This window comes from Geotrypetes seraphini, chromosome 4 (assembly GCF_902459505.1).
Source record: "Geotrypetes seraphini chromosome 4, aGeoSer1.1, whole genome shotgun sequence".
NCBI lineage: Eukaryota > Metazoa > Chordata > Amphibia > Gymnophiona > Dermophiidae > Geotrypetes > Geotrypetes seraphini.
Window position 1 is genome coordinate 101,152,702 of NC_047087.1, and position 18,661 is coordinate 101,171,362.

Sequence of the window (18,661 nt, forward strand, 5' to 3'; positions counted from 1 at the left end):
GCAACAGACAAGATAGAGGAGTTTACTTCAAGTATGAAGTTCACCAACCAGCATTTAACATACTAAAAGGTTCAAAAGCAAAATAAGACAAGAAAAAAACGACCATGAAGTATTTTCACCGAACTTAAGGGTTCCTTTTACTAAACAGCACTAGAGCTTTTAAGCCAGCAAGGTAAATGCTCCGACACTCATAGAATTCATATGAGCGTCGAAGCATTTACCTCACCGGCCCGTGCTAAAAACCTCTAATGCTGTTTAGTAAAACCCATCATAAGTCTCCAAGCTTTTTAAAAGTTATACAGCATGCAAGTTTTAGCGTGGACTAAAAAAAAATAAATAAAATCTTACTTTGCCAATTGTAAGACATTTCGATAGCAACTGTATAAGGAGCTCTCCGCTGCAGTGCGGTACTTGGGCTTGTATTTGGGTCCCACCGTATGAATGATGAAACGTGCTGCCAAGTTAAATCCTTTTGTCAGCTTTGCTTCACCTGTCCTGCAACCTTTATAAACAAATAAATAAACTTCCATGAGCCAGCGAGCCAGCATTGTATGTTTAAACTTGTTTATTTAAACTCTCACCTGAATGTAGAGGTTAAGAATTTTGCCTTGTTGAACTTCTTTATAAATCAATAAGATTTCTTAAATCACAAACTGGCAAACCATCACCAATGAGATTGTCAAAACAGACTTTAATCCAGTGGTGTAACTTGTATTCTGGATTGTTTTATTCAGTTATGACATGCTGATGATTTTTAGGATCAACTCAGATGCTTATTCTTAAATGGTGATGGGGTTTTTATACAGATGCTGTGCATTATTTCTCATTATTGTTAGGTTGTAATGTGTCTGATCTCTCTGCATAATTTTATACAGAATGATTTAGCTACACAGATATGAAAGTTTGGGAAAGTGAAGATTTTTAATGACCAATATTGTACTGTAATAATAACTAGGCTACTTTGCCTCATTTTGTTGTATATAAAAACATTCTGCATAATCAATTAATCCGAAGATTCTCAAAACTTAATGGTAAAATCCGATGGGATGCTACCGAAGTCGCTATTGTAACGAGTTCAAAAAGGCGAGTCATTCTCAAAAGTCATTCCCTGCATGCAAATGAGGTTCGCAGATGTTCACATAGGCTGCTAAATTTACTTGAGATGAGTTGCTGGTAGTAGCAATCAGCACATGCACCGAATACACCATGGACCAACGCAATCAAATATTTTCCTCATTAAAAATGCAAAATAGTTTAAAACTTAAAGAGCTGATCATATTTTGATGTTAATGTATGCCACTACTATAGAAACTTCAATGACCTGTGACCCTTATTTTCAGGCACTGTTTTGATTGAGTTGAAAAACAAACAACTTTTTCAAAGGGTCTGAAACATGCTCTTTCTAAGAGTTAGATTGAAAATGTTTCCAGAATACTCTTTTTTGTAAAAGTTTTTGAAAAATACCCAATTTTTTATATTTTTCATAAAAACAAACTTTAATTTGAAATTATAAAGGAACAAGATTGAAATCATATATTTGTAGAACAAAGTCATATCACAAAACAAGAAGACAAAAATTTTATGGGGACAGCTTCATTATTACAGAAGCCACAGAAGGTTAAACTTTGAAATTTTTTTAGCCTGGTCCATTTTTTCAGACCACTGAGGCTTTTCACATGTCAGTTTCAAAAAATGAAAATCTGCCTTAGTTCCATTGAATAGATCATAAAAAGTTGTATAAGATTGCCAAGTTTCATTTGATTAGCTTCTTCAAAAGCCAAGGAAATATTTTGACTCAAAGTTACCAAAATTGTGCAGGGATACTGTACATGTACGTGGTATGGTATCAAACAAAGAGCTATATCTCCACAAGTATTCCACTGGCAGATCTTAAACTTTGTACCAGAGTTTGTTTGGGTCATATAAGATTCAGCAAACAAAGTTTCATCAAAATCCGTGATGGTGAGGTCGGGCACTTGATACGGAAAGACCCACAAAAAAACCAAAACCAAATCAAAGATCGGCAGGAAAGATGCCCACTCTTTCCCACCACGCTAGAACATCTGCACACCCACACCTGGCAGCAGGAGGGATGCCCACTCCCTTCCTCCGCTGTCACACAACTTCCTGACATCCACCCCTGGCAGTGGGAGAGATGCCTTCTCCCTTCTGCCGCACAATCCCCTGACACTACTATCACCCCCCCTGTAGCAGGAGGGAAGCCCACTCCCTCCCACCATTGCCCAACCCCCCCAATGGCCCCCCAGCCCCTCCCTACCTTATCGACCAAGTCCAGCCAGATGGACGTCTACCTGCTCGGGCTGGCAGGCCTGCCCCTTCCCGGTGCATCCTGGGATATGCCGGGGAAAGGCCTAAGGCTCTGACTGGCCCAGGCGCTTAAGGCCTTCTGAAGGGTGCTGTGGCAGCTGCTCTAACTACTGGTTTCCTTTTACTGTAATACCTGAGGTTCTTTAAATTAAAATATAATACAAGAATGTAAATAAAAATGACAACCTAGATCAAGGCTTCGCACAGCCATTCTGGTGATTTTCACAATCAAATTTTTTAATAAAGCTTAAAACTAGACAAATAAAAGGGGGCTAAACTAGACCCACAACAGACAGGAATAAGTGAAAGTCACTGTAGTGTCACATGAGACTTATGTAGAGAGTCTTGGTGCTCATATCTCCCAGGTCAGAGAAAGCAGGGATCACATGCTGTAGTAGGACATATCAGAATCTGTACATGATAGATAAGGGTTTCAAGAACTGAAACTTAGCTAGCACACACACAACTTCCTGTTGTTGCTTTCCCGTCCAAATCACACAAGGATTAGCATTTGGGGTTTTTTTTTTTTTTGGTTTTTTTTTTAAATCTTTATTCATTTTCAAAAATTACAAGTGTACAACATTCATTCAGAAATACCTTAATTCATCACTTGACATTTTTATTTGTATTATTCCAAATAAATAATTATATAAGAAACCCACCCCTCCCACCCATATACCAATAAATAATAACTATCAATATATTATCCGTCATAATTCCACCCCCCCCCCCTTATCTTATCCAATATTCTGGTGTTTAAGATGTCTGATCACTAGAATAAATCGTCAATGGCCCCCAAATCTTTTTAAACTTATTATAATTACCTTGTTGCAAAGCAGATATACCCTTTCCATTTTATAAATATGGCACACTGAATTCCACCAAAAAGTATAATTTAGTTTAGTATAATCTTTCCAATTCCCTGTAATCTGCTGAATGGCAACCCCTGTTAATATTAATAAAAGTTTATTATTATTAGCTGAAATTGGGCTTTTAAATCTTATTGAAGTACCAAATAATATAGTATCATATGAAAGGGCAACATGATTATCTAACAATGAATTAATTTGGGGCCAAATTAACTTCCAAAAGGCATTAGCATTTGTTTTATAAACCAAATGCTTAGCACCTTGCTAACAAGAACAAATATTCAAAACATCTATTTCTGATATGTATAGATACAAATGGGATAGCTGATAAACTGCTACTTTGTCTCATTTTGTTGTATATAAACACTATCTAAATAACCAATTAATCCAAAGAGATTCAGTGCTGTAAAAAAACAAGTACAGTACTCCATTTCTCATTTTGTTTCCCCTTCATTTTTTGTTGGTACAGCAAATACTGTAAGCACCAACTACATTATCACAACATGCTCCTGTATGTCTTAACACTTGCACTATGCATTACATCAGTAAATACATCCAAATCTTGCTCAAGCAATTACAAGAAGTCTTAAGCAGCTGACAGAAAGAAGGGAAGATTAGGAAATAAAACTTGTTGGGCAAGGATAGGTCAGTTACTGAGACTGGTCAATTCTACCCCACCCCCCAAAAACAAAACAAAACACAAAAAACCTCACCTGGAAACAAGGTCAAAATTAATGTATTGATGACAGCAAAGTATTGTTCCACTGCACAAATTATCCTGTACACATTGTAACATGCTTAATAAACATTGCGATAGGACAAGATGGCGGCGGCGTGACTGCACTCGGTACCGGAGTTCCGTCTTACCTTGCTGCTTTTTCTTGCTAAATGGCTTTTTCTGCTTCGGATACAATGACCCATACTAAATGCAAGGGCATTCTCCGAGGGGGACTCCTCCACACCTGGACAATCGTTGATGGACCGGTTCCTGACGAGCTCACCGGTAATTGTAGGAGGGGGAAATGCGCCCGCTGATGCCCCGCTGGAAGGAGCCTCTGGAGCCTTGGGCTTTGAAACATCTCTCTCCCCTCCAGCAGCCCGCTCACTGCTGAATCCGGCGCAGGACAGTGCTCAGCGTGAGAGTTGAGCGATCGATGAGCCCGGCGTCTGCACACGGAGGGGGCTTTTGCACTGGACAGGATGCCGAGACAACATTCTCTGGGGTCGTTGAGAGCATGGACTCCTCTGCAGTGACTTTTGGAAGTATTTGGAAGAGTTTCCAGAGACTCGAAGCAGCGGCTACAAAATCATCTGAAGACATCTTTAAGGTAGCAACTAAATTGGATGATTTATCTTCCTCAGTACAAAATATTCAATCAGAAATGCATTAAAAGTTTAAATTAATGGACAAGGAAATTTCTTCACTAAAATCTATTTCTTCTACTATGGTTCAAGATAGAACCTTTCTTCAATGCAAAATTGAAAACTTGGAAAATTTCAGTAGAAGACTGAACTTAAGAGTGTTGAATTTTCCTAAGTTAGCTTTGGGTATACCTATTGAAGTTTTTAAAAGATATTTAGTGGAGACTTTAAAAATTTCACCAGAATGTATGCCACCTATAAACAAAATATATTACCTACCAAAGAAATCACAAAACTCTGACCCTCAGGAATTAGACTTAAACAACTTAACTGGTATTCTTGAAACTTCCCAGGAAGAAGTCCAATATCGAGGTACTATGATTGTTTCATTGGTGTTTGAGCAGGATTTAAACATGATAATGAAAACTTATTTCCGTTTTTCCCAAAACTTGTTTTTGGAAGAAAAAAAAAAAAAAAAGTGGGGATTTTCCCCGATGTTACTAAATCTACTCAAGAGCGGAGGAAATCATTCCTGAGTATGAGGAAAGAAACAACAAAAATGGGAACTACCTTTTTATTAAGCTATCCTTGTAAATGTGTGATAAAGTAGGCAGGAAACAAATATGTATATTTTGTACCGGAACAGCTTCATAGATTTCTGGACTCAAAAAAGTTGACTAATTAATAAAGAGCTGCTAGATAGATTATACCAGGATTAATCATGTTAAGCCTTTTTACCAATGATTAACATTGTTACAAGATCTCCTTATCTTTATCATCATCTTGTCCTTTTAAGAGTAGCTTTAGTGGTCTAAGGAAGAGTATATAATTAATTACTGGACAATATTGCATAATTAAAAAAAAACTTTTGCTTTATGTTTTATTATTATTATTCTTTATGTATCATGCAATATGTACAATATTTTGATTTTTGTTTATCTATTCCTCTGATTTTCTGTAACAAGAGGATTCTTGTATTATATTTTGAAATTCATAACTAAATAATTAAAAAATAAATAAATAAACGTTGCGATAATACATCAATATTATGCAGACAGAGATCTTTGGTGAGGTCTTTGTCAGCATGGCAGTGCTTTTCAGGGCTAACTACAGCAGCAAGCCTTAGTTGACCCAGCAAAGGCCTTTGGGAGTATCATGAATCTGAATCCTTGTATCATCCCTAGGGATGTCAGTAAAGACTGGCTATTTTACACATTTTAAAACTATTGCTTAGACCAGCGTTTCTCAACTCGGTCCTGGAGTACCCCCTTGCCAGTCAGATTTTCAGGCTATCCACAATGAATATGCATAAACTTGATTTGCATACACCGCCTCCATTATATGCAAATTTATTTCATGCATATCTGACTGACAAAGGGGTACTCCAGTTGAGAAACACTGGCTTAGACTAGCAAGATGACCCAGACATACAACTCCAGAAGCCAGGGTCTTCAAAAAGAACTCGCACCTACAGTCCATTATTACTATATGCGGCAGTATGGCTCCCGAAAATCTTTGTGAACCACAAATTCATGAATAACGAAAGACTGCGTCTATGGGAAAATAGATGTTAGATTACAGCATGCATATGGCTCCTCAAAACTGAAGAAAATGAATAATGGATCCTATAGGAAAACATGTTTATCTTAAAGGGTAAAAGGGATGGGACTTGATATACTGCTTTTTCTGTATGCAGTTATATGGGACAACACTTGACAAAAACCATAGTAGAACATTCAGAATGTTGTAAACATATTTGTATTTTTATTTGCAGTACTGATTATAGAAGTAACATCCTTAAGGGAAAAAATGTGCACAGAACAGTGCTGGAAAATAAATAAATGTACTATAGAGAATGACACAGGGAAAAAATCTGTCCGTGTCCCCACCCCATCTCCATGAGCTGAATCCCTATCTCCACCCTGTCCCCACAAGCTCGGTCCCCACCCCGTCCGCACAAACCATCTTTTCCCACCTGCGCAAGCCTCAAGTTATGATTTTATATTGAACTTATTTCATTAAAGTATAAAAAGAAACAATATTCTGTACAATTGTCATTTTATAAACACAAATACAGAGCAAGGATCAACAAAACCCCTGTCTCCCTGAATAAGCCAAATTATTATAGAATGCTACACAGAAAAATCAGGCTAACTGAATACCGCAGTCACACATGACAGGTATCGTGTTAGGGGAGTGCAACTAGGGTAATTGCCCCCTGGTCAGAGAGAACTCTAAGCCAACTGGAAGCTAAAGAAGCATGGCCTGGGCTTTGTGGTCCCCAGTTATGTCTGACACCAGCTCTTGCAGGATACATATTTCAAATCTGATATATTCTTTTTTTTTTTTAAATCTTTATTGATTTTTAAACTAAAAACAGTACCAAACAAATAAAGAACAGTAGGTATTACATACAATGCACTATTATCTGTACAGGCAACTTATATATCATTCGAGATTTTCAAATTTCATATATTAAATAATAACACAATTTAACATAATATATGATTTAAATAATTCTTAAAGTTACCTAAATGTCACCCTTCAGTACTTATTTATTTCCCTCCCTTCGCCCCCATGGATGTGTATAGGAAATGAATAAAAGAAATATTATCATATCTCCATAAATTTAGTCAATGGGCTCCAAATTTTATTAAATGCACCACTAAATCCCCTACATTCGGCGTTAATTCTTTCATATTTGTATGTAGTGCATACATTCACCCACCAAAAAGTTTAACTTAATCTGTTCTGATTTTTCCAATTACTCGTGATCAATTGCATGGCTATGCCCGTCATGATCAAATCTGATATATTCTAATCAGAAAATAGAAAATATATATATTTTTTTCTACCTTTTGTTGTCTCATCATTTTATTCTTCAAATCATGTTGGTCTCAAGCACTGGTCTCTGTTTTCTTTTGTCTTCTTTTAACTCACTTGCCAAGGTCTTCTGATCATTTGATATTTCTTCTTTCTCCATGCTCACCATCCATCTTCTATCTCTGTGTATGCATTGTTCCCCATGTTCAAACAACTAAGAGAAAGTCCAATAGGACAAAATGCCACAGGTACTCAGCAGCAAAGAAGACAGTGGGAACAGACAATGAACACTCCTGCAGGACTATGGGCAGACTAGATGGGCCATTTGGCCTTTATCTGCCGTCATGTTTCTATGACTAGTGGTGTGAAGTAAAACCTTGTTTATTTCAATCTGAGACGTACAGTACTGTTTCGCAAAACAGAAGCGCCTGCATCAGGCCTGCGCTGAATTTAAGAAGGAAACAGGAGATGGTACTCTGATATCGTGGAGGATTCTGGATTCTTGCTGCTATGAAGATTCTTGTTTTTATCCGTGAATCCAATGCTACAGTGACCCCTGATGCAGGTGCTTCTTTTCGCCAAAACATAGTACTGTGTCATGTCGGATCCATGTTACTGTATGTCTCAGATTGAAATAAACAAGGTTTTATTAATAATAATAATAACAACAACAACAATTTTTTATATACCGCAAGACCGTGAAGTTCTTTGCGGTTTACAATGAATAAAGATGTTACAGATAGAGTGGAATCACCAATAGTCCTGCAGTAGTGTTCATTGTCTGTTCCCATTGTCCTCTTTGTTGTTCCCCATGTTCAGCATCTCCCTTCTCTATGTCTCCTATACGTCCCTTTCTAGCATTTCCCTAGTGCCCAACTCCCTGCCTTCATCATCTCACCATTCTATGATCCCCTCCTCCTGTGTACAGTATCACTCCTCTATATCCCTATGCCCCCCATCCAGCATCTTACTTCTGTTTTTATTCTCCATGTCTAACCATCTTCTCCCATGTCCATATAACCTCCTATGTCTACAATTATCCCTGAGTTCATATACCACTCCCATGCAGCATTCCTCTTTTTATCCCTGTTCCTATGCTCTCCCTTCTTTTTGTATATCTCACTGTGTCCTCCCTCTCTCTCTTTCCTCCCTCTGCTACGTTCAATATTTCACTCACTCTTCCTTCATCCCCTTGGTTCAGCTTTTGTCTTTCCCTTTCCTTCTCTTTCTTCCTTCCTGCAGGTCCTGCACCTCTCTCCCTTCTCTCTAGCCCCCCTCCCATGGGTCCCCCCCTCCCTTCAGTGCCCAGGTTTAGGGCTGGCACCTCTCCCTTCCCTCCAGCTCCACTCCACCCACATGGGCCCAGCACCTATCTCTCCCCCCCCAATCCCCAGACTAGATACGGCAACTGTCTCCCTTCCTTTCAGCTCTAGCTGGTACAGCAGCCCAAGCAACCCCTCCCCCCTTTGCGGGTACAGCAGCAGCCCCCCCCACCTCGCGAGTCCAACAGCCCCCTCCCTATTGCGGGTCACCCAGTCAAAGAAATTAAGCAGATTTCTCTGACAAGACCTACCTCTAGTGAATCCATGTTGCCTCTGGTCCTGTAATCTATCGGATTCCAGAAACTTCACCATTCTCTGTTTTAAAAGTGTTTCCATTAATTTGCTTACCACAGAAGTCAGACTTACTAGCCTGTAATTCCCTACTTCCACTTTTGTGTAGAGGGACCGCATCCGTCCATCTAACATAGTAAATGACGGAAGATAAAGATCTGAATGGTCCATCCAGTCCTCTGGTACCACTCCCGACTCTAGAGAAGCACTGTCTATCACTTTGTCCATCTTTAATTTAGCTAGCTCCTCAAGAACACAACCCTCTAAAAATGGATCAGGGTCTACCACTCTTCCATCCCTATTCATATTTGTCTTCTGCAGTCCCGCTTCTGGCGCTTCAGCTGTGAACACAGAACTGAAATTCAGCCTTTTCTTTATCAGCTTCTACATATTCCTCTCCTTCACTTTTGAGTCTCACAGGCCCAGATGCTCTAAAGTCAGCAATCATTGCTAAACCTATTTTAACAGCTTTAGCGAGAATTACATTTGCAAACCCGATGCAGAAAAGGGCTCACTGCCTGGTTTTCTGAAAGATCGCTCTTCCCTGCAATCGAGGTCTGGCACAGCCAGACAAGAGAGCTCCCAAATAGGAAGCTTCGCCACAGACACCATAGACTCAAAAGGCACCGATGTGCCCGCTGGCTGTGTCAAACGAGTGGGATTTTAGGATATGATGTTCAGAGGAGCTGAACAAAATCTGGTGAAAAGGCCCATTCTGCAACCAGAGCAGGGCTCTGTTGAGGTACATGCATCTCGTCAAGAGTCCCAGACTCAGAACACAGGCATACTGCGCCATACCCCAGAACAGCCCCTGGGTGAGATTTTTTCAGAAGGCACAGACCCAGGCCGGCTCTTCAGTCCAAGAGGAAACGAAGGAGGTGAAGATTGCAGCTCCTGCCCCCTCCCTCTGTGTGCTACGGCATACAGTACAAAATCGCTGATTCAGTACACATCGACACAATCAATGTCCACATCATATAAATTAGCAGCTGGGGAGTCCATCCCAATCGATTTTGAGTCAAATCGAGGGTTTTTTGCAGCAGAAATAGAAGTTAGAAAAAAAGATCGATTTTAAAATCCAAGGTGCCGCCGTCACAAATTCATGCCAAAAATGGCGAAAATAAAAAAAATAGCAATTTGGGGTCTGGGGAGGTGGGGGACCTGAACCCTATCCACAGAAACTGTGAAAAACAAAGTTTAAATCGATCCACAAGCCACCCCCAAAGTTCCCATAGGAAATATTGGAGGTACTCACAGTCTCTGTAGTGCCTTTGCCTGTCAGCGTTTTTGAAAAAGGACTTTCTGTCTCAGAAACAGCTCCAAATTGCCTGGAATTGAAGATCTTCGGACTGCCAGACGGCCAGAGACTAACCACAACCTCCTTCCCCATGGATCCTCTGCCACACGGTCAGGGGCAGGAAAGGCAGCCTGCAACTTGAATTCTGGGTGGGTTTCTGTCCAGATGCACACAGCCTGCGCTAGAAACCTGTGACAGAGTCACCGGCCAGCAGACTTCCACGGGAAGGGTGAAGAAGGTAGCACACAGCAGGCTGGCTCCACAGATACACCAGAGTTTCTCTGTGAAGCTGCAGTCTGGCATCGCAGGACTGCATCCTTTTCTCTGACAGGGGACCACCAGGGAGGGGTCTCAAGGCACAGAAGCCACTAAAATTAACTTTAAGCGAAAAATTAAGAAACAGAAGCAGAACAAATGTGAAGACTTTTGCATGGAATGTTTGCAGAAATTGAAATTGGGATTGTTTACTAACTCTCAAGCTAAGGGGGTCGAGCATGTGTTCAGAAAAGATGTGGATTTGTGCAACACCTAGACTGTGGGTTGCGACTGAACACCTAACGTATGGAATCCGGAAGGGACGTAACAGAAAATGATTTGCTTTCCTCTCTTTTATCCCTTCTGCTCCACATTATTTTCTCTTTCCTGCATCCCTCCCTCAACCCTCTTGCAATTTTTTCTTATTCTCCTACAATTCTCTCACTTCCCCATTCATTCTATTTTGGCCTCACCAGCTGTATTCCACACCTCATTCTGGTACACCTATTGCTTCTTTCAGTGTGTTCCAAGTCTCACTCTGATTTTGAGTTCGTCCTATACAGAGTTAGTTTTTTTAGGCCTGGCCCCTTTTTTCTCCTCTCCTGGGCAACAGTGTCTGTGTGATGATGCACAACAGGCATTTACCGTATTTCCCCACATATAGGCCACAAAAAATGCCTATACGAGTATAAAAACTGGTAGATAAGACCACATTGTATTAGCCGTGGCTTATCTACCAGTAACTGGGGGCGGCCTATACAAGTTTTAAAAATCATCCCCCCCCCACCTTACCTCCCTCGCTGGACAGCCCAAATCACTGCCACCTCGAATCGTGGCCAGTGGTGCAGGGCAGGAGAGATCTTTTCGATCTCCATCCCGGCCCTGCACTGCTTCCTGCGTGCTGATTCTGTCAGTTCAGTTCTCACGAGACTTGCAAGTCCCGCTAAACCTGATGGTATCGGCATGCAGGAAGCAGCGCGGAGTCGGTATGGAGATAGAAAAGATCTCTCCTGCCCTGCACCGCTGGCTGCGATTCGAGGCGGCAGCGATTCAGGCCCTCCAACGAGGGAGGTAAGGTGGGAGGGATGATTTTTTAAACCTGTATAGGCCACCCCAATTTTGCAAGCTGCACCCACTGGAACGGCTTGCAAAACCCATATATAGGCCACAGCCTAAATATAGGAAAATACAGTATATCTCGGGCTCTGCCCCCAGACAAAACATTTAAAAAAAGCTGCCCGGACCCCCTACAGAGCCATAGAAAAGACAACATGCCCAGGAAAACCTGGACATATATGGTAACCCTATCCTCGACAAGCTCAGCACCTAGAATTCCTTCTTTATATCTACTCCAGGATGAAACAGGCCAGTTGAAGTCTCTGGTAGATCAGAATATATTGTGATGTAACTGAGTATTTTTAAGCTGCCCTGCATTGGTTAGAAGTCATAACTATATGCAAATTTCTATATGGATAAGGAAACCCAGCATCACTAAAATATTCACAGCCTGTTTGCCAACATTCTTCATACCAGTCATTTTTCTGTTGCCCTATTGCCAGGTAATTTTGTAAACAGGATGTAGACCTTAAATATAGAATCAGATTAAACATTATGATGAGGATGCTAGAGGCCCAATAATACCACCAACTAGATCACAAGAAGCTGCAGAATGGAGAACAAGGATCTTACCTTTAAGTTTCTGAAGATCTTCCTGAAGCTCTGGCCCTGCATATATTAATATGCTCTCAGATACAGGATTCTTATCAGTAAGAATCTCATTGCTGGTATTCACTATTGCTGTGCAGTTGAGTAATGCTACATCTCCTTTCCTGAGACATTAAAAAACTCAAATATCAGAAATCAGCATATGCTGAGCTTTATCAATCTCGTGCATATATATCACTACATAATTCTTACAGTTCTATTGGTTATATTCTGCTAGTAAAGGTAAATTTAAAATGAGAAAAATTACATACTATTAACAGACAATAAAAATCACACTTGGGGGATAATACCAATATATCATCATCTCAAACTATGTTTGTTGGTGAAACTAGGGAAATCTGGAACATTGTCAAATATGGCTTTCGAAACTCTAACCACATATGTATTTGGAAGAACGTTGTATAAAAAGTGCAGCATGCCTTTCAAAACAGGCAACTACAGTCCAAACGTTTATAGTTAGTATTTATGAAACATACTAAGCAGTATGGACTGGATAGACTTGTATAGGCCATATTTTCTGTATCTGTCACCATTTACTATCAATGCCAAAAAAGTATGGTGATAATTAATATCCCTTCCTTATATCCTGCCAGACCAGACAAGTAGGTTATGTCCCTCTGCCAACAAATGAAGCCAGAGGAAAAAAACCCAAAATCAAACCTGATGCATTCAATCACTTCATTGACACTCAGCCAGGAATGAGAATCCCATACACCAAAAGATACAACTACATTCAGAGTAAGCTATAACTTACTCATTGTTAACTTTATGTCTGAATTTGTCAAAAAGACGGAAAAGTTATGTTTTACCTTATAACTTTCTTTCCTTTAGCCCTATCAGACTAGTCCAGACAAATGGGTTGTGTCCATCTACCAGGCAAGACTCCACACAAATTACTCTGTATGCTGAAAAAAACATCTTTAAATCGAACCTGATAAGTACGGGTTTGAAAGAAGCCCTGAAAACATTGAAATATTTCTCCAGCTAATACCTATGGCATCCAAACATTTGAGCAATTTTTCATGATCAAGATCAAAAGCACAACTCAAGTTAAATTGTAATATCAGGGACTCCCATGCCTTTGCTAAGCAAAGTTTGCAAATGGTCCAGAAGTGAAGCTAACACTGTCTCAGTGCTTTATAAAGGTTGAAACCCCAATTCAGATACATGTAGAAGTGTATATTGCTCCAAATAATCCAACAGTTTTAAATATATTAATCCTTCCATCAATTTAACAAAAAAAAAAAAAAAAAAACAACAAACCAACAGAATGGCTACTATAGGTCTACAAATTAGAAACTTGAGTAATGGGCATCTTTCAACAGTTCTAATATTTCAGAACCTGTGTCCAAAGAACTCTGGCTTGATGCTCTTAAATTACAAACCTTCAAACAAAAATACTGAGATAACTCCTTTGAAGATGGAGGAATTTCCTGTGGGGCCTGCTTAAAATTGGCAACATCAAATATAGAAGCAACCAACCTAAATAATTTTTTTGTATTAATCAAATTATGCCCTACTCTAGTAGAGTAATATGCTCGTCTTTCTTTTATCATCCTTTTATAATCATGTACCCCCTTTCTCCACTACTCTTGATAGACATCACTTTCAGTTTTATGCCAATCTCGCTCTAGTTGTCTAATAAAGCATTTCAAATCCAAAAGTTCTTTATCAAACCCCAAATAAGTCTGTTTTCAAGGGGTGAGAGAAATCAGCCCCAAAAGGACCGATGCTCATTGCATCCTCTGGACTTGGTCTTTACTCCACTAGGAACCTGAGCCTACAGCAAAAGCCCACATTTGTACCATTTGCTGAAGCCAGAGAAATCCTAGGAAGCTGAATTCTGCACCAGTCCCCCTAAAAGATGAGTAAAGTCAGCTTGGAGGTATTTTTTTTTTTTTTTTCTAGCTCCAACCACTTGCAGAGGGACATAATCCACTCATCTGATTAGTCCTTTGATCAGGACTACCAATTAGTTCAGAAGTCAGTCTAGTTAAATTTGTTGGTTAAGATTAACCAGCTAAAATGGGTGGGTGGGGGGAGGGGAGAGGCACAAAGGGAAAGTTTAGTGTATATGGAGAATCCAGATTTAAACAACTAAAATAAAATTACCCAGGTCAAAACTCTATTATAACAGAAGCCGTTGTGTGCATCTGTGTTCTTACCACAATATGACTTTAGCATTTATATTTTTGCTACATGGGAAAGGTGAGTTAGCAGATCCATCCTGTTTGTTTTCCAGCTGGGCTTCTGAGGAGTCAACTTGATCATCCTCATATATGTCATTCCAACATGGCAAGGTCTCAATGTTCACAAAATGTGATGGTGCACCCAGTGGATCCATGAAACAATAACTGTTGCTCCTTGGCCTTCTAATCTGGCAGTCCCTGTGCCAACAACACTTTCTGGATTCCTACTGGAAATCAAAGAGAGTAATGTGAAATATGACAAACTCTGAAACATAACATTTTGCAAACACTAAGGGGCTCATTTTCAACTTAGACACAAAAAAGTAGGAAGTAAAATAATGGAAAAGCTTTTAAAACAGACAATAATGAAGTTACTGGAATCCAGTGGATTAGAAGACCTGAGGCAACATGGATTCACTAGAGGAAGATCTTATCAGACAAATCTGATCAATTTCTTTGACTGGGTGACCAGAGAACTGGATAGAGTATGCTAGATGTGGTGTATTTAGATTTCAGCAAAACCTTCAACAGTGTTCCACACAGGCGTCTAATAACATAGTAACATAGTAAATGACGGCAGATAAAGACCCAAATGGTCCATCCAGTCTGCCCTCAGTATGGGCCCCAAAATGAAAAGCTGGGTCAGAACTGGTTGAGTTACCAGTGGTGTGCTGGCCCGTGCCCTAGATAAAGAACTAGAAGCTTACGGAGGGGGGGGGGGGGGGGGTGAAGAAAAGTTTCAAGTTTATTAAAATAAATTTTAAACCGCTGAATCAGGTTTCTAAGCGGTGTACAATATAAAAATTAAATAAAAACAGATTAAAAGTTAGGAATACTAGACAATACCAAAATAACTTAGTGGAGTGGAGATGGTCAATGTTTCATCCCGTTATCATAACTACTATAACGGGATGAAACATTGACCATCTCCACTCCACTAAGTTATTTTGGTATTGTCTAGTATTCCTAACTTTTAATCTGTTTTTATTTAATTTTTATATTGTACACCGCTTAGAAACCTGATTCAGCGGTTTAAAATTTATTTTAATAAACTTGAAACTTTTCTTCACCCCCCCCCCCTCCGTAAGCTTCTAGTTCTTTATCTAGGGCACGGGCCAGCACACCACTGGTAACTCAACCAGTTCTGACCCAGCTTTTCATTTAAATTAAAGGGATTGTTTTATTGTGAATGTGCGATACCCAACCTTTCTGGAAGAGCGTGGCTGTGAATGGCTGTTGGAAACAGAGCCTGGATGAGCACACAGCATGGAGCGCGCTGTGATAAGAGTTGGCTGCATGTGCACGCTCGTGGTTGCTCCACTGTGCTGGAGGGGGCAGGCTCAGAACGAAGATGGAAGATGGGGGGCACAAAAACGGGGCTAGGCCAGTTCAGTGATGGGGCAAAGATGGTGTAGTAAGGAGACAGGATACGTCTGTTGTATAGAAGATATAAGAAAGAATAAGGTAGCACAAGGAGAGGATGGTGATTGGGTGGGGGGAGGGGATTCAGAAAGACAGTGGGGTAATGGAATTGAAAGAACAGGTTGAAGATGGGATGAAAGAGAGGATTAGTGCAACAGCAAGGAAGATAGGACACTGCAAGGAGGAGATGGGGAGAGGGCTGTTTGGAGATAAGCAGGAAGAACTCTCTTTGATATGAAGCATAGATGTGAGGAAGGGGTTCAGCACAGAGATGGAGAAGCAGATGCGAGAACTGACAGCAGCCATTCAGGGAGCAGTGTGGGGCCAGGCTGGAGCGTGAAAAGCTTGCTCCTGTCTTGTGCGCCGCTGGCCGCAAGATTTGATGAGACAGCCATCCAGTGAGAGAGGGGTAGAAGCGCAGAAAGCTTGCTCCTGCCAATACACCACTGGACCACCATAATTTAAAAAGGTACCGGGGGTGTGTATGTGTAAAAAATTGTTAGTCGGCTCCTGTCCCAGCCTACCACTAGATCACAAGGAGCGTGGGGTTGGGGGCAGAGCCTGGTAAGCAGTGAGGTGGGATTGGATGCAGAGCCTTGCAAGGAGTGAGGTTGGCTGAGTGCAGAGCCTGGTATATTTTATTAAATATATTAGTACACAATTTGGTTCAGAATGTTTTTTTCTTCATTTTCCTCCTCTAAACCTAGGTACGTCTTATGGTCAGGTGTATCTTATAGTGCAAAAAATACAGTAATTTGAGCATAGGGGTAGGTGGGCAGAAGCAGACAGTAGTTCACAGGTTGCAGTGAAAACTATCTTTAATGCAGAACCTCTACAACAGGGGTGCCCAATACGTCGATCACGATTGACTGGTAGATCGGGAAGGCAACGTGAGTCGATCTTGTGATAGACTTGTGTTGCCGTCCCAATCAGCCTTCCTCTCCCTCGGAGAAAAAGTTCTGGGCCAGCCAATCGAAGTCTGGCTGGCCTGGAACTTCCTCTCCGACGTCAGAGTTGACATGGGGAGCGGAATGCTGGTCAGCGCGACGCTTCTGCAGGAAGAGCTTGGGGCGGCGGTGGCTTGGGGGCCTGTTCCCAAATGGCAGTGACAGCAAACCTAGTGGCTTGGGGGAGGGCAGGGAGAAAGAAAGAAAGGGGGCAGGCAGGGAGACAGAAAGAAGGGGGCAGGGAGACAAAGAAAGATGGGAAACAGAAAGAAAGGGGGAACAGGGAGATAAAAAGAAAGGGGGCATGGAGAGAGAGAGAAAGAAAGAAGAGGCAGGGAGACAGAAAGAAAAAGTTAAGGGAGAGAATGAGTCTGGAGGAGAGGAAGCATACAGAAGGCTGAAAGAAGGGAAGAAATATTGGATGCAGTCAGAAGAAGAAAGTGCAACCAGAGACTCATGAAATCACCAAACAAAGATATGAAAAATGATTTTATTTTCAATTTAGTGATCAAAATGTGTCTGTTTTGAGAATTTATATCTGCTGTCTATATTTTGCACTATGGCTCCCTTTTACTAAACCGCAATAGCGGTTTTTAGCGCAGGGAGCCTATGAGCGTTGAGAGCAGCGCAGAGCATTCAGCGCAGCTCCCTGCGCTAAAAACTGCTATTGCTATAGGCTGAGGGTTAGGCACTAGGCCAGCATTCCTCCCCTCAAGGGTCACCTATGGAGTCCGATCTCTAAGAAAGTGCCATCCTATCATAATACAACTACTTATTTCCACAGCTCTGAAAGGCGTACGCAGTGCTGTACATTTAACATTCAACTGACGGTCCCTGCTCAGAAAATAGAATGCTAGGTATAATCAAGAAGGGTATTACAACCAGAACGAAAGAAGTTATCCTGCTGTTGTCTCGGGCGATGGTACGCCCGCATCTAGAGTACTGTGTCCAATATTGGTCGCCGTACCTAAAGAAGGATATGGCGACACGTTTGATTAAAGGTATGGAAAACCTTTCATACGCTGAAAGACTGGAGAAACTGGGGCTCTTTTCCCTGGAGAAGCGGAGACTTAGAGGGGATATGATTGAGACTTATAAGATCATGAAGGGCATAGAGAAAGTGGAGAGGGACAGATTCTTAAAACTTTTGAAAACTACAAGAACTAGAGGGCATTCGGAAAAATTAAAAGGTGACAGATTCAGAACCAATGCTAGGAAGTTCTTCTTCACCCAACAGATGGTGGACTTCCAGAGGGTGTGATAGGACAGGGTACGGTATTGGAGTTCAAGAAGGGATTGGACAACTTTCTGAAGGAAAAGGAGATAGAAGGGGCTGGGCATGATGGACCTCTGGTCTGACCCAGCAGAGGCACTGCTTATGTTCTTATGTTCAATCTAATTTAGACAGACAGGATATCTCTGAAAGAAATTCCCCAACCCCTATATGTCCTGCCTGTCTGTCCAACCTAGATTGTAAGCTCTTCTAAGAAGGAACCGTCTATTGTGTGTTGATTGCACAGCACTGCGTACCCTTTTCAGTGCTATAAAAATGATAAACATAGTAGTTGTAGGCATGACAGAGTGGGATCTTCCAAACCCACGTGAATTTGGAGGAGCCTTCTCTCCTGTTTCTTTCCCAACGGTAGCAGGATCTTTCTCCATAAACACAGACTTTGTTCGCTTTCACACTAGTGAGGTTTGTGGTCAGTGGGTAAAATGTCTTTCCCTTGTTTGGCATCACTATAACCCAACTTTCCATAACCTCTTCAAACTCCCTCCCTCCGGTGCAACTTCAAGGTCTCTGTCTCATCTCTTCCTCGTACCCAACAAC

General features: G+C 41.0%; 1 protein-coding gene across 4 annotated transcripts in view; it reads right to left on the reverse strand.

The window, feature by feature from the left end:
* GDAP2 (ganglioside induced differentiation associated protein 2) overlaps window positions 1-18,661 on the reverse strand; it is a 69,615-nt gene that overhangs the window by 50,677 nt on the left and 277 nt on the right. For 3 of the 4 annotated variants that reach the window (XR_004539303.1, XM_033943034.1, XM_033943036.1), the window contains exons 2-4: window positions 14,438-14,688; window positions 12,237-12,376; window positions 349-502 (exon numbers count right to left, since the gene is read on the reverse strand). Coding sequence is in view for 3 of the 4 variants with exons in the window: in XM_033943034.1 (XP_033798925.1) it covers window positions 349-502; window positions 12,237-12,376; window positions 14,438-14,616 (473 nt within the window). In the remaining variant the exon portion in view is untranslated. The remainder of the gene's footprint in view (window positions 1-348; window positions 503-12,236; window positions 12,377-14,437; window positions 14,689-18,661) is intronic. The other variant, XM_033943035.1, reaches the window with a different exon arrangement.